Source organism: Carica papaya, chromosome 1 (assembly GCF_054855325.1).
Source record: "Carica papaya isolate Zhongbai chromosome 1, ASM5485532v1, whole genome shotgun sequence".
NCBI classification, from domain to species: domain Eukaryota; kingdom Viridiplantae; phylum Streptophyta; class Magnoliopsida; order Brassicales; family Caricaceae; genus Carica; species Carica papaya.
This window is the reverse complement of record NC_142309.1, coordinates 29,536,590-29,552,495: the sequence shown is the minus strand read 5'-3', so window position 1 is coordinate 29,552,495 and position 15,906 is coordinate 29,536,590. Positions and strand designations below refer to the sequence as shown.

The following is a 15,906-nucleotide window of genomic DNA, read 5'->3' as shown; positions in this document are numbered from 1 at the left end:
CTTTTAATTGTAGCAAAACTTATGTTTTTTTTTTACATTTTACTATTATATGTTAAATCGAATGTTGTATGTTAGAGTTTGAATAATAAAAATTTCATAAAACGATTCAGTTTTAAGATCAAAACAAAAACGTCATAAATAGGAATACGCTAGTAAAATAAAAAAATTTCATATTCACATTCATATTTACCTACGAACAAAAAACTGATAATTATGAAATAAATTATTTATTATTAAAAGCATTGTTTTAATTATGGAAAAAAGTTAAATTTTTAAATAAGAATACGTAAAATTAAAATTTATAAATTATAAAAAGGAATTAAAAAATTAATATTTTTATATGAAAAAAAAATCAGATTTCATTTGCAAGATTTGAACTATAAATACAACAAAACTTTAAAAAGTAATTCGGCTTTCACTCCAAACCATAAATCCACAAAGGCAAAAATCCCACTCTTCCTTACTCGCAATTGTACTCGCTGACGCCGCTGACCAATGATACGATGCCACCTCACCTTTCCTTGAAAATTATTATTTCTCCACTAATTATCTGAACTTCGCAGAACTTTCATGTCCGTTCTTCTTACTAAACCCCCCCTGCCCCCGGTTTCTCTTATCCTTCACATTTCTTCTTTGACTGCTATTGCTCTCCTTCCGAAACCCTCTCGCTTCTCGCAGATAATCATAGAAAAGAAGCTCATCTCAATCTTTCCTCTGTGGGTTGTTAGAGCAAACCCTAACAATCCTTTTTACCTTTTCCCTATCATGTAGTACATGTTCCTTTATTTTCTTGTTCTTTCTCTTCTACCTTCACCCTAACAATCTCCCCCTTAGTTGTTTATTGGTAGCGCTCTCTTTTCGTTGGGTATTATTTTCTTCGGGGGATCGGTTGAATATTTAACGTCACTCGGTCGGAGATGAAGGTGACGTCGGATTCGGGTTTCGTCGACGACAAGGATCAGTGGCCGCCTGGATTTCGATTCCACCCAACTGATGAAGAGTTGGTCCTGTATTATCTGAAGAGGAAGATCTGCAAGAAAAGGCTCAAACTCGATATCATCGGCGAGACCGACGTGTATAAGTGGGATCCTGAGGAACTGCCTGGTACTTTTTCTTAATCCAGTTTATTGTTTGGTTCTTTTGTGTGTATTGGGTGTCTGGTGCGTTGACTTGATTATTAGATCGCTTTACTTGTCTTTAGGGTTGTCGACTGGTTTCGGATACGATTGGATGTTGATGATTTGACTAACACTGATTTTGTTATAGGGAGGTACAGGGAGGTTTTGGGCCGTTGACTTGCTCTTTGATATGGTCAAATTGGCTGTTCATTTATTTTAGTTGCGTGGTTCTGATCTGATTGGTTGATTGCAATGCATCTGGACATTGAGGGGAAAGGATTTACTAACCTATAGATTTTGTTTAATCCGGGAGTGTTCTTTCTCCCTTCCGGGGCGGTAGTTGGTGGTGGGCGTTGACTTCTTTGTACTGTGATTGAATTGTTTGTTTTCCCTTTGGTTATTTTAGTATCCTTTCTGCTCTTCATGGTTTTCAAAGTGATTCAGTGTAGTAAGAATTGTTTGTATTTTGGCCTGGATCGTTTGCAAAATATTCGTTGTGTTGATTGTCTTAGCTTTTGTGTAGCTGCATTATCTTGTTTTTGGTGAGGTGTTTTCTTGTTGAATATTGGTCTATCTTTGATTGGCTTGGTTACCAGAATTCTCAGGGTAAATTTTAAGATTTTGTGTTCTTAGAATAAAGCAGCAATAGCTAGAATTCTCGCGGCAGATTTTAGATATTGCTTTGTTAAGAACAGAGTCAGTTTTTGGATCTGACTGTTCTTTTTTGTCCTGTTGTTCCCCATTGTTTCTTTACGGATGATCTGGCTTTTGGTTGACATAATTGCTTTTTACAGGTCCATGGCAAAAAAATTCTCATGCCTAACAGTTTCAGTTTTAGACCATGCTGTAATTTAGTGGATCAATATCAAAGTACGAGGATATAAACATGAATTAATATGTATATAATGCCAACCTATTATATGCTCAATCTTAATTGCTCTTCTCTTTTTTCTCCTCCCAACAAGCTTTCAGCAGTAGGAAATTTGGTTCCAGGCCAACCACTGTTGGTTGGTACACGTTTTTCTTTTCTCTATGTTGGTCTTTCCCTTCAAGAGATTCCTGGTTATTAGAGGGGAAGACATTTGACATCCTGCTTTGGGTTTGAGGGTTGATGGCATAAGTTTATGGAGAGGAGGTTGATGAGTTGCTTAGAACCTAGTGATTCTATTGGAGAGAAGGAAGAGGCTTTTGGCTTGGAAGCATGGTGGGAAGACAACATTCTTTGCAGGTGGTGTTTGGCACTAATGGAGGGGAAGTTACATAGTCATCACGGAGGTGGGGGGGAAAGAATAGGAGGATTTATATTCTTGATGGGCCAGAGGTGAGTGGATGGTGGAGGCTGTTGTTGGCGGTATGTGAAGTCACAGGAGAGGTTTTCAATCCTCCACAGAAGCCAAAGACAAAATTGCGTAAGAATTTGGATGAAGGGGAATCGAAGGCAACTTTAGCAGGAAGGTAGACGTCAACATCTCATGCTCCAACTGCAAGATTTTGCTTGATATTTTCTATAGACATGAGTTTGCAGAATGTTTTGGAGAGATCTTTTGCTTGGGCAGCGAAGGGTGCAGAGGTGAGAGAAGTCAGCTTGAGGAGAGATTTGAGTTTGAGGCGGATTGGGCAAATTTCAAATTTCAAATAGCCTCCCAATTGAAGCCTAATTTCTCTTGGGTAAACCGGTTGGGTTTTTTTTTGAGCTTGAGTGATCAACATGCAGAATGGTCCCCTGATAAGCAAGCCCAAGTCAATTATTGACCAAGATTATCAACTTTGGAGAAAAGGAAATCGGTCAAATCAAGAAAACCAGATCTTGTGTAAAAGAAAGCCCAAAGCCCGGGTGGAGAAACCCTTGGGAGGCCTAAAGATCAGAAAAAAGCTGCAAATGACCGGCCGAGGGAGTATAGTTGGCAGTTTTGGGAAGCTTTCTCAGAAAAAAAGGTGTTGTTTAATTGGTGGTGAGGGGTGGCTTGGAATCTAGGTCAAATTTGCATGGCTTGGGCAGAGGAGATGAAGTGATTCTGCTGTTAATAGGAGTAAAGATGGTGAGGAATCATAAGAATGGATAAAAATCAGTGAGGATAATAGGAAGGACGACCGAGCAGTGGTTGTGGTGTAGAGAAAAGAGTGTGAGAAGACCGAAAAGGATGAGACTTCAAAATGGGTCCTAAACAATATCCATAGAATTAGTAGAATGTGGGGTGTGAGCTTTGAGGGGTTTGAAAAGCAAGCGTAAGAACTGTTCAGAGTAATTGAAGGATGAAGAGGGAAGAAAAGTAAAATCAAAATGCTGAAGTCTGTAGCAAAGAGCAAATATAGGGTGAATAAGAAATGAAAACTGAGGAAATACCTCTGTCAATTATGATAAGAATAGTAGAGAACAAAGGCTAATCAGGGGCGCGTTGGCAACAATTTTACTATGTTAAACAAAATCATCTCAACAAAATCATTTCTTGGAACATGGGGAGAATGATATTATCCAAATCAACAGGTGGTAGTATACGTTGCTTGTCTAGACGGAAACTGGATGTTATTTGTTTCCAAGAAAGTAGGAGATGTTCTTGAACTAGTTGGCCTATAGTATCTGGAATGTGGGAGGTAGGTTGGAGGGACTTTCTCGTTAATGGCGGTGCAGGAGGTATCATGGTCTTATAGAATGAGTGCATAATGGAACTTGAAGACAGTTATGAAAGGGAGAGCCAAGAGATGTGCAGTAAATATGTAGAGCAAATTGGTGGTATTGAGTGATTAATGGTGTCTATGGTAGAGGAGAGGGGGGGAGGAAGAGGGAGAAGCTGTGGGAAGACATAGAGGAACCCAAGAGTAGTAATGGGTATGATCCCTCTGGGGAGAATTGCTCTCGTTGCATGTGGAAGAGTTCGTGGGATTATGCATAGATTCAATTGACTGGATCTACCTATAACAAGGCATAGATGGACTTGGCCATCCCTAGGGATTGGCTCATTTTGTCTAGAATAGATTGCTTCATTTTGTCTGCTTCCTTCATGTGCTGGACTTGATGCAAAAACTCCTGCAATTTGCTATTTTGGATCATTGCCCTATATGTATGGATCCTAGTGGACTTAGTTGGGGACTATGTCCACTCAAATTTGGAAACAAGTGGCTTAAAGTGTCAGGTTTCTAGATGAAGTAAAGACTGGTGGAAAAGAAACCAAAATAAAAATAAAAATTGAGGGCATAGAGTCTACCTTTGCCAAAGATTTATGGTTCTAGTCCCTAGGTTTTTGATTAAGAGTCATCCTTTTTCCATTTGCAAGGATTTCAGTAATCTTATTGATATTTACCAACCCTTGGCTTGTCCATCCTATGTTTTCTTTTTGTTCCCATCTTGGATGCTGTTTGGATTTCCTTCTTGTTCAGAAAGAATATTTGTTTTTAAGTTTTGGCAGTAAAAGATATTCTGGTTTTTAATGTATTTTAGTGTTTACCATCTACATGTCGTGTTTGATTGTAAAATTAGCTTGCCAACAAAAATTATGTGCAGGTCAATCTATATTGAAGACTGGAGATCGTCAGTGGTTCTTTTTCAGTCCAAGGGATAGGAAGTACCCTAATGGTGGAAGGTCAAACCGTGCAACCAGAAACGGGTACTGGAAAGCAACAGGAAAGGATCGCAATGTAATGTGTAATTCCAGGTCAGCTGGAGTAAAAAAGACACTCGTTTTTTATAGAGGCCGAGCACCTAATGGGGCAAGAACCGACTGGGTGATGCATGAATATACGATGGATGAAGAGGAGCTGAAGAGATGCCAGAACGTAAAGGTATGCAGCTCAGTAGTTGATTACTTTTTTATTGTTTTTTCCCCCTGTATCTTTGTTCCTTATCTATCAGCTTCTTGCAGGATTATTATGCTCTTTATAAGGTTTACAAGAAAAGTGGACCTGGTCCTAAAAATGGTGAACAGTATGGAGCACCATTTAAAGAAGAGGACTGGGCCGAAGATGAATGTGTACATGAAAGTATCCCTGCTGAATCAGAGGCTCTAACAAAGCAAGCTAAAGAAATTGCTCCAGTTGATAGTATAGGAGTTAACAGTCATGTCAATTCTTCAGCAGACGATGATATTGAGGAGTTCATGAGGCGAATGGCAGATGGACCTGCATTCTCTCAGCCCCAAATCTTCAATTATTCTTATGCACTACCCCAGGTTGGTTTTCTTTCCTTTCTGTTGTTCTAGTAATTGGAAGAAGAAAAGTAAAAAAGTTCAAATAGTTGTCTGTAATGTTGGATGGTTAATCGCTGGAAAATGGTGCCAAAAATAGGGTGGCTTAGGTCACGTGTATCTGTTTTGAAAAGAATAATGAAAGTAGATCCTTTAATTGACTGAGAAGGAATGGCCATTTAAGGGATTTTCCAACTATCTAGAATATTGTGGTATTGCATTTCTCGTCTTATGTATATAGATACACACACACACACACACACATATATATATATATCACTTGGGGAATAGTTCTTGACTGATGTATATGGTTTAATTCTTATAGATTGATGAAGAAGACGCACAAAGTACTTTGGTGCATCCATCATCAAGGGGGGTAATCCTCCCAGAGCCAGTTAATACTTTTGCCCCTAGTAGTCAGCAATATGATATGCATGTCAACTTTGACTTCACCCAGTCAGCAACCTCAAAGTTGCAGTCGAATGAGGTGCCCGAGGTCACATCGGCTACCAAAACTTGCAAACCAGCACCTCAGATATGTGAGGAGGAGGATTTCTTGGAAATTGATGATCTTCTGGGTCCTGAACCTACCTTCTCGAGTGCTGAACAACCTTCTATGGATAACTTTCTGGATGGCCTAAGTGAGCTTGACCTCTACCATGATGCTGCCATGTTTCTTCAAGACATGGCCCCTATTGATCAGGAAACAATTTCACACTCATATATTAATAACTCGGATAACAATTTGGCTAGCCAGCTTGGTCAGCAGGTTGATTGCGAATTTCAATCCCAATCAGTAATAAACCCACTTGGTCACCAGGGGCAGTGGCATGCAGTGGACCAGGTTGATTACCACTTTCAGGCGCATTCAGTAGGAAACCAGGTTGATCACCAGGTGCAATCTCATCCGGTAACAAACCAGGTTGATTTCCAGTTTCAACCTCAGTTTGCAGTAGACCAGCTTGATTATCAGATGCAGCCGAATTTGTTTGGTGATTTGTGGGTCGATGAACAGAATACTAGAATCTTTACCCAAGCAGAATCAGGTCATGGAACTTTCTCTCTTCCGGCTTCAGGTACATAAATTGATGCAGGCTTCAAAGCTGATGCATTTTCTCATCTACTTAATTGAACTTTACCAAAGTTATTTTTCTGTTTTGGACAAAGTTGCTGTCCTCTCAGTCCATCCACATGGAACTCTTGATCGGATGGATGGTTTGGTTGACATGCATTGTCCAAGTGGCCAAAAGGCTTTCTGGTGAAGGGAAATTAAGCTACCTTCAAGAGCTCTTTCATGTACAAGTACTTTTTGTTATCTTCTTACTTCAAACAATTGGAATGTTGGCATTCCCCAAATTCTCTGTTACTTCATGCGTCCCCAGTTTGAAGATTTCAAAATGTCTATTTTTTTAGTTTTTCTTTTGGCTGATAATGGTAATTTTCGTCATGCTTAGGTTTGTCTTATGATTCCAAAGGTTCGCCTGCTGAAGTAAGTAAAGGAGAAGATGATAAGGAGGGACGAGGTGCAACCAGTAAGTTTTCTTCAGCACTATGGGCGTTTGTGGAATCAATACCTACAACTCCTGCGTCTGCTGCGGAGAGTCCTCTGGTCAATCGAGCCTTTGAGAGAATGTCTAGCTTTAGTCGGGTCAGATTAAATAATAGGAACGCGAATGTTGCCGCGGGTAACGATGCTGCAACTGTAAGGAGCACAGGCAGAAGTAGGGGTTTGTTTTTATTATCAATTTTAGGAGCGTTCTGTGCCATTTTCTGGATGTTTATCGGAACAGTAAGAGTCTCGGGAAGATCCATCTTCTCATGATAGATGGGAAGTTCTGGGATTACTGTTTCCTGGGAATCTTTAACTGAGTGATCTGGTCTTAATTTGATGAAATAGGTTGAGAAATTTTGAAGATTTTACATTTAGTTTACTTAGGAGGGATGGAAATGTAAACTGCAAAGGATGAAGTTTCCACCTTGAGTAGGCTCCTGTTGTTATATGAATATCTTATTGTTCATAACTGAGCAATGTATGTGTATATATATATATTATTACAGTTATATTGTGTGTGGTATATAACTGATGAAATACTTATTATTATTATTATAATTTTCTGTAAAATTGAAAAGGGTAAATTATTAATTTAACCCTTTACGTTAAATATTTTATTGCTAATTTGGGTTTGAATTTTTTGTTTTAAAAATTACAACAACAAGAATTATTAACTGTCAATATTTTCTTCTTAATGTTATTAATTATCATGCATGCATGAATTAAGTAATTATTTTTATTAAGTTTATAAAATATTAATATTTAATTATTATGACTTTTAGATTATATAAAAATGCATTTTTGTGTGTGTGTAATTTTTATTAAATAATCATTTTTTAATTATATATTAAAATTTTATAAACAGAAAGAAATCGAAAAACCTGAAACGACCATGAAAGTAAACATTAAAGTTATTAATCTATAGATTTTTTGGATGATCGAATCATTAATTCTGTTGATTCTCATGATTATGATTATTTGGAAGTATATCGATAATAATCATAATCCATATATAACCTAAAATTTCTATAAAAGTCGATTATTCGAAACGAAATCTTCACCGGAACCGAAAGCCCGACGGTGAGACGGGAAAAAGTGGGAGATTTGTAGCGGAGAATTGGATTGAAGTGGATCTTCCAAATTTCTATCACTCTGTTGCTGCCTGGGTTTTGTGAGAGAGGGAGAACGACGGTGAAGACTCTGTAGTCTGGAAAGCAAATAATATCCAGTCATTTACGCAGGAGAAATTTCTGCCAAAACCTCTCTCTTCATACACCTATACTGCCTGCTAAAGCCTATACATTTATATATATATACCTACTTCGCGGAAAGAGGGAGCCGTATCAGTCAAACAACAACAACAACAAGAAGGAGAAGGTGAAAAACAGGATAGCGATGTGGAGGAGGAAGAAGATGGAGCATTGCTTCACCTTCTTCTTCTATTGATTCATGGCATCCTCTTCTCAACACCGCTGCGTTTTTGGTCTCATTCTCTCTCTCTATCGTTTCAAATACATATATCAGATTTATATGTAAATTCGCAAGTTTTCTCTTTTTGGTTTCTAAGAAATCGTGGAGAAGAAGAGAAACACGTGTCTTGAAAATCTCGCATGGCTGTATTGGATTCATAATTTCTCCCAGCATTCAGAATTTGAAAAATTTAAGCGGTTTTTTGGAAATTCGATAAAATTATTTTTATAGTTTTGATTGTCGTGTTTATGATGTTTGTTTTGTTCTACTCTTTTTCGCCGCAGTTGGGAATATACCTTATGATGCTACTGAGGAACAGCTGATCGAGATCTGCAGGGAGGTTGGGCCTGTTGTCTCCTTCAGGTCGGTCTTTTTTCAATTTAATTCGTGAATTACAGTCTCTATACTTCTGTCTATAGAAAACCCTAGAATAAGATGTCTTGAAATCTATTTCACATCTGGAACTGCGGATACAATAAAAACTTCTAGTCTTTTGATTTTCAAGTTGCAACAGGCTGTTTTAGATTAATGAAAACCTACAGTACTATTGTTGTATGAAATAAATTTAATTGAAAACTATGGAGCATTTTCATATGCATATACACACAGAGGTAGTTTGAGGATTTGAAGGAAATATTTGACTCAATTACTCTATTCAGTGATTCAATGATAATCTTATATTGTCTATTTGAGCTATATACTATACCTGTTTTGCGATGGGGTTTGATAAAAGGTTGTTCGACTTTAGGTTTATATTATTGCAAGTTGTTAAATGTAAGTTGGAAGTGCACTGGATTGAACTGTTGAAACTAAGCTGACTAAACCCGTTGCGAATTTTTAATTGGAATTTTGAAGTCTTAATATACAAACTTGTTCATTGATTTTAATTATGATAAGTACCAAATTTTCTGACAAATTAAGATCAAGTATGAGCATCTGCTGTATTTATTACATTCCATGTATGCAGATATTTAATATGTAAAATATGCATTAGAGGGAGAGCCGAAGAGGCTTCTTTAGCAGTTTAATTCGTCAAAAATACTGAGGTCATTGCTCTACATCGCAAGTTTTCCATTTAAGCCCTAAGCCACAAGATATTATATTCTTCTTGTTGATAGTTTTGGTCTCTAACATTGCACTTTGTGGATTGGTGGGGCAATAGGGAGCTCTTTCTGATAGTTACGGTCTAGTGATGCTAAAGAAAGCTGCAACAACTAACATTTTTGGATAATGGGCATGTGGCGTTACACTTATTGTTGGAAATTTCTATATGTTTACTTACTGTTTCTCGTGAACTTAGACAAAACGGATAATAAGCTATGTTAGCAACATTTAATACATTTTGGTAAAAGGTTGCTAAAATCAAACTTATACCACATCGAGAAAGGCATTGAAAGGGAGATGGTATCCTTCACTTGATAAAGGGTTGTTGAGACTAGAGACAGGCATAAAAGAGAGAGCTTGGCTTGTCGGTGAGGTGTTTCAAAAATTTGAATCTTCAATTCTTAATAGAACATCTTCTTTTGGATGAGACCTCCTATTGTATGGTAAATAGAAAGGCAGCTGTGCTGGAAGGGAAGACTAGCGCAATGCATGTTCAATAGGTATCCTTCAGTTTTAGATAATCCTGCTTTGGCATACTTAGGTTTTTTTTTATTCTTCTTCTTCTTCTTAAAAAATCTACTTATGACTATTTAGTTTGTGGGCTATCAGATGCATATATGCCTGGTTGCCTGTAATTCCAATCACTGCCTCATGAAGAGAATGAAATTCTGGAACCTGATGCCAAATCCAGATCAACCCAGAAAAGTATCATCTCTATAGTTTCTCTTCATTTGATAGATTAAGTTCAAAATGATTAAAATTTTTGAACAAAATGTGAGGCACAGAGGTGGAATAAGTTATGCATGGGGGAATTATTTTGTTTCTTGTTGTAATTCTCCATTTTCTTTATAGGTTTCTTCATAGGATTTGTCTTCTCATGTTTCAGATTAGTTATTGATAGAGAAACTGGGAAACCAAAAGGTTATGGATTCTGTGAGTATAAGGACGAAGAGACTGCTCTAAGTGCTCGTCGTAATCTTCAGGGTTATGAGATCAATGGCCGGCAATTACGAGTTGATTTTGCTGAAAATGACAAAGGTGCCGACAGGAATCGAGAACAGGTGAAACTTAATTTCCTGTTAGGCAGATTTTCCTTTTCCTTTCCTGTTAGAGACATGTTAATTTAAATTTTATGTAGGCTTTACTGTATTTAGCTTGCTCTCAAATTTGCCTTTTCAATTTAGATTTAGTATGTGCTCTCGGTCTTGCTTCTGCACAGAACTTGGTCATCTAGCTGACTGCTGAGGCTTTGGGCAAGTTTTTAGAAATGCAGATGTGTGCATGCACATGCACTAACACATTACAGATTTATTTTATTTCCTGGATCAGTGTTTGCTTTTGATGTCATTTCATTATCTTCTGGCTTTGATAATCAATCATGGGAATGTTAGTTGTATTGAGTATCAGCTTTCACTTTTAGAACTTAGCTTTCATTCTCTTGCAGGGTCGTGGTGGGCCTGGACTGGTTGCCAATTCTGGTTAGTTTTGTTTGTTCTCCAAGGAGTTTGTTCTTTGACCTTTCTTTACTCGCACGAAGATAACCTGATGTGTGTACATATATATCTATATTAATTGAAATAATCTTTCCTAATCCAAATGATATATTGCAGATTCTCAAAAACAACTTGGAGGCTCTGCATTCTCTGGGGAATCTGCTAATCATCAGCCAATTGGTCTCCATATAGCCATAACTGCTGCAAATGTTATGGCAGGTGCTCTTGGTGGTGCCCAGTCCAGTTTGCAGCCTAATCAAAATGGTTTGCAGAATCCGTTGGCACCAACCAGTGATCCCTTAACTCTGCATCTTGCCAAAATGTCTAGGAGTCAGCTCAATGAAATTATGTCTGAGTTGAAGGCATTCACTTGAAAAAACTTGACTTCTTATTAGTTGTTTTAAATAATGGGATATTCACTTGTTTCTTCTGATGGCAGATAATGGCTACACGGAATAAAGAGCAAGCTCGCCAGCTGTTGCTTGCAAGGCCTCAGTTGCTAAAAGCTCTTTTCCAGGTACACCTTCCTGTCATGTAATGTTTCTCTGGCACTGAAAGATTTTATTTGTTCTTGTTAGTAATAACTTTTCCTATGGGTTATATTCCATCTACTATATGCCCATTGGTCTGTGTTGAGAACATTTCTTTCTTAGTTTGCTTTGAAGCTTCTATAGCCAAAACTCTAATTTTTGAGTAATGTGGACGCTAGCAATGCTTATTTTTTAGTTTCCATTGTATGTCTTGATTTGGCGTATAAATATTTCACATATGCATCACATATCTTACCAACTGAAATTTTTAGTAAAAAAACTGAAATGGAGAAAGAAATTGAATTGGTAGAGCAAGAATATCTATTTGGAGAAATAAAGTTTATTTCTATAAGTTTAAATTGCTCATAGTTTTTATTAATCAAGCATTTGCTTTGGATGGTTTTAGATCATCATTGATGATATCTTTCACTTATAAGTTAGTGAAACTGTTCACATTTTGCTTCTCACTTTTCATCTGATGAGAACTCTCTCTCTCTCCCCTCCTGACATAGACATCTGGTGCTTGCCTTGTCATTTGCTTCTCCCCCAACCTAATATGATGAATAAGTTTCAGTACATCTGGCTAAATAGGACAGGTGCCAGGTTCGAGGAATGAAGAGAACACTTTTCTTTTCTCTTCAAATTTCAGCAAGCTTATATGTTTTCTAAAAAAGGAAAAAATATGGTTTCTTGGACTAGATGATAACATAATTACTATACATTTGGAACAGTGAATTGTTGGTTCACAATGATTGGCATATTCAGAGGAATCTTTGGATACTTAGAATGACTCTTAAAGGTGGTTATGGAATATCTTTTGACAATATACCGGCCACTGATCGCTGGATATGGAGATTGGGATGATGACGGGAAAAGGTTATCCCCTCTCTAATTGATAAGCTTATAAAATATAAGTAGCTCCCAGTACCAGTTGGATGATCCACATTTTGCTTGTAGACTAATCTCCTATTAGATCTGTGTGACTGTTGATCTGTGTGTTTGTCTATTCCTTTTCAAAAACTTAATACCGTAACAACCTGATGAGAATTTGTACTCTGCTTGGGGTTACTTCGTATTAAATTTCCGGAGTCATCTACAGAAATTTAATCTTTCTAGAGAAAAAGATAAAATCTATAAACATAGGCACCCGCCCATGGGTGCTGCCCGTCTGCAAGATGCATGAAGCAAATCATCTATGAGGTACCCAAGATCATCTCCATTTTGGAGGGAATGCCCTTTGAACAAAATATGTCAGGTTTGGGACCGTTCTAGAAGAATTAGATACAAAATCCTCAAAAACCCTTCTATTTCTTTCTTGCCATATTAGTCCAAATGAGGAATGAAAGAAATCAGATTTTTCATGCTCTGAGCTGCATGGATACCATTCCAATCCCAGAGCTGAGCTAAAGGTATCTACCCACCACTGGCTGGATATCTAGCAGGCTGGTATCCAAAAATGGTTAGGGATTCGGTATCCCTAATTTTGAACTGATGCAAAGGTGTTGACTCCTGGTTTGTCGTCCTGTCAAGAATTTACAATTATGAGTTCATAATTAATTAATTATTTTTAATGCAATCTTTTTCTGCTTTTGATATTCGAGAGATACGCGTGTATAAATATATATATATTTTTTTTATAAAAAAGAATATTTCTTTTCTAATTATATCCTCAGGATCTAATGTCTTTTGTTTTTCAAACGGTAGCATGTTTAGTAGTACTTATGTCCTGATATGAAATTACTTTTCAAATTTAACTCCGACATATAGGCAATAAGTCTGATCTTGCAAATTTCTCTGACCCTGATTACAGGCGCAGATAATGCTTGGAATGGTGACACCGCTAGTGGTTTGTTTCATTTCTTTAAAATGTCGCTTTTTGTTCTGCTCTTCTCAGTACGTGATATGAAGAGTTTTCTGTTTTTCAATATGTGCAGTTGCAGATGCCTAACATTCGGCAGGCTCCTGGTCAACTTACACATAATTCAATGGAGGGTGCCCAGCAGTCGCAGCAGTCGGCACTTCAAACTCTTTCTGGACTACCCCCACTTGCACAGAAGTCAATGCCTGGATTGATGCCCAAGGTGCAAGATGTTCTAGTTTCTGCTTTGCCCCAAAACCCCCTCATTCTTAACCAATTTTCTGCACCTCCACAACCTACAATTCAGCCTCGCATTCAACTTCCACAACAAGCTGGATTGGCCGGCCCGTCTGGAGTTCCAAATCTTCCTGCTGTTGATCCTCGTCCTAGGCCGCAAGTTCTTGTGCCAAATTCCTCTTCTTTAAACCAGCAAATACAAACTCGATTACAACATTCTGGACAAGTTGCTGCTGTCCATAGTTTAGGTTATAGCAGTCCCATGGTTGTTCCAAATGCTGCTTTACAGTCATCTTTCCCTCGCCCTCCCTTTTCTGATGCTGCCTTTCAGGTGTTAATCCTTCCTTGTGCTTCTCTTTTTCTGTTTTAGATAAATATTTCTTTGGACAGAGTTTCTATTCTCCTTGGCTTCATAGCTTGCAGATATAGAAATGCTGTTTCAACTTGTTTTTTATAGCAAAATAATTTCTCTACATGTTTCCATCTCTGATAACTGACATTAATAATAACAGAGCAGAAAGGGTAAATAGGAAAAAGAATGTGCAAATGGTAGGTTATGAGAAGTTGAATGATGATTATATACTATTGGCTTGCTTTGATTTTAAATTTATTAGAATACAGTTACAAAGCTTATTCTGTTGGTTGGTGTGATTGTGACCAAGGAAGAAGGCTTGTGTATATTTCTTATGTTTCCTTGGCCTTATTTCCCCCTTTGTTTCTCATCAATCTTTGTTGCATAATAACAAATATTCAGAAACTTGTGGCTTGAGTTTAATTTATACGTCCAGTTCCCCCCTTTCTCTAATTGTTTTCAGGTAATGAAATGTTGTTTTCTTATTAAGATGTGCTCTCAGTCCTAACTTCATTTATAACAGCCTGGCAAACCAATATCGTCAAGCTTGTTAGAGAAAACAAGCGTAGCTCGTGATTCTCTAGAACCAAAAAATCGACCTCAAAAACTGATCAAATCGGATGGTGGAAGGGGAACCGCTTTCGTGACAAGAGGTTTGAAAGTGTCCAATGCTACGGGGTCTGGACCCTCTCAAGCATATGGAGCTGGTCCATTGTCTGTAAATCCAGCTTCTAGGGCAGAACAAATGAAAAATTCTGAGGAACATATTTCTCAGGTAACACTTCCCACTAGTGATTCACTGTTTCCATGTGAGTTATTTTCATTGTTTCCATGTAAGTTATTTACTAGTTGGTTTTCCATTGGAAAATGCATCCTCTTGTGGACAATGCCTGGACTGGAAAATTTTATTTGCGCATAAGATTTTGGGCATATGATTACGATTTTATTTGCCCATGCCTTGGGAAGGCAGTCTGCCACCTGATGACGCCACATTAGATATAGATTACTAGGGCCACACAACGAATGGTTAATGCATAACACAGAATTCCTCCTCTTTATTTCTCTTTTTATCTTCGCCTCTTGTGTTTCTGCTTTCAGCCATCACTTCCACCTGATGTAGACTCTGTACTATTGCAACAAGTGCTAAACCTAACACCAGAGCAGTTGAATTCCCTGCCCCCAGAACAACGCCAACAGGTCATTCAGCTACAACAGGCACTTAGGCGAGATCAGATACAACCATTGTGACAAGCAGGCTGTGGTGTGAGCCATTAGCACAACAATTATGTTATTTGGAGGCTTCATCATCCTATGTTACAGTAGGAAGAATGGAGGCCTTTCATTTATTCAATACCCTTATCTAAATGCTTGTAGAATGATCTAAGTTCCATATCTGAATCTGATAAGCACATGCAGTTGTACCAATCATGTAACATTCATGCGCCTCTTAGTAGAATATGCAAAAGAATTAGTAAGAAAGGGAAAAGAAAAAAGAAATTTTGTGTAATCTTTTCTTATTTTCCACAGATTTTTCCCATGCATCGAGTTTTCTTATTACCTGCTTTAAGTACCAGTATCAAATTTTTCAGGATGAAGTTACTTACGACCGACATTGCTTTCAGCGTTAGTCTTAAACTGCCCTATTGTATGTTATACTCATTGTTGCCATCTTCTCTTTTTGTTAGTCTTAATTGATTTGTATCTAATTGCCATTTCTTTTAGTTCAACTTTGTTACTTTATCATTCCATCTTGTTTCCTTGGAAGGGATGGAAGAAGACAAAGACAAAGACAAACAGGTTCTTTTTTGTCAATGAATCTTTTTTTATTGGATGAAGAACTGCAAGAGTTTTCTGCTATTAACATGAACTTTTCTAGAAAGTTGACTCTTTGAAATTTTATCTAATCCATTTTAAATTTGTACAACTTTTTTTTGGAAATAGAATTCATTTTTGAATTCTGTTTACGAATAATATAATGTCATTTTTATTGGAGTTATAATGTTATAACCAATCG

General features: G+C 37.5%; 1 protein-coding gene across 1 annotated transcript; it reads left to right on the top strand.

Annotated features, from left to right (window-relative positions):
* The first annotated feature begins 566 nt into the window (after nt 1-566).
* CSTF64 (cleavage stimulating factor 64) lies at nt 567-15,399 on the top strand. The gene is made up of 14 exons (XM_088209966.1): nt 567-1,104; nt 4,618-4,895; nt 4,976-5,281; nt 5,622-6,372; nt 6,751-7,072; nt 8,550-8,681; nt 10,309-10,483; nt 10,867-10,900; nt 11,033-11,277; nt 11,355-11,432; nt 13,256-13,291; nt 13,380-13,871; nt 14,416-14,667; nt 14,991-15,399. The coding sequence occupies exons 1-14, from the start codon at nt 918-920 to the stop codon at nt 15,138-15,140; spliced, it is 3,438 nt and encodes a 1,145-aa protein (XP_088066092.1). The 5' UTR covers nt 567-917; the 3' UTR covers nt 15,141-15,399.
* The last annotated feature ends 507 nt before the right edge of the window (nt 15,400-15,906 follow it).

Excerpts from the sequence above, each read along its gene's own strand:
- CSTF64 (XM_088209966.1), top strand. The coding sequence starts at position 918 with ATGAAGGTGACGTCGGATTCGGGTTTCGTCGACGACAAGGATCAGTGG. Across the intron at positions 7,073-8,549 it reads TTCTGTGCCATTTTCTGGAT|TTTTGATTGTCGTGTTTATG; the intron begins GTTTATCGGAAC and ends TTATTTTTATAG. Across the intron at positions 14,668-14,990 it reads CTGAGGAACATATTTCTCAG|CCATCACTTCCACCTGATGT; the intron begins GTAACACTTCCC and ends TTCTGCTTTCAG.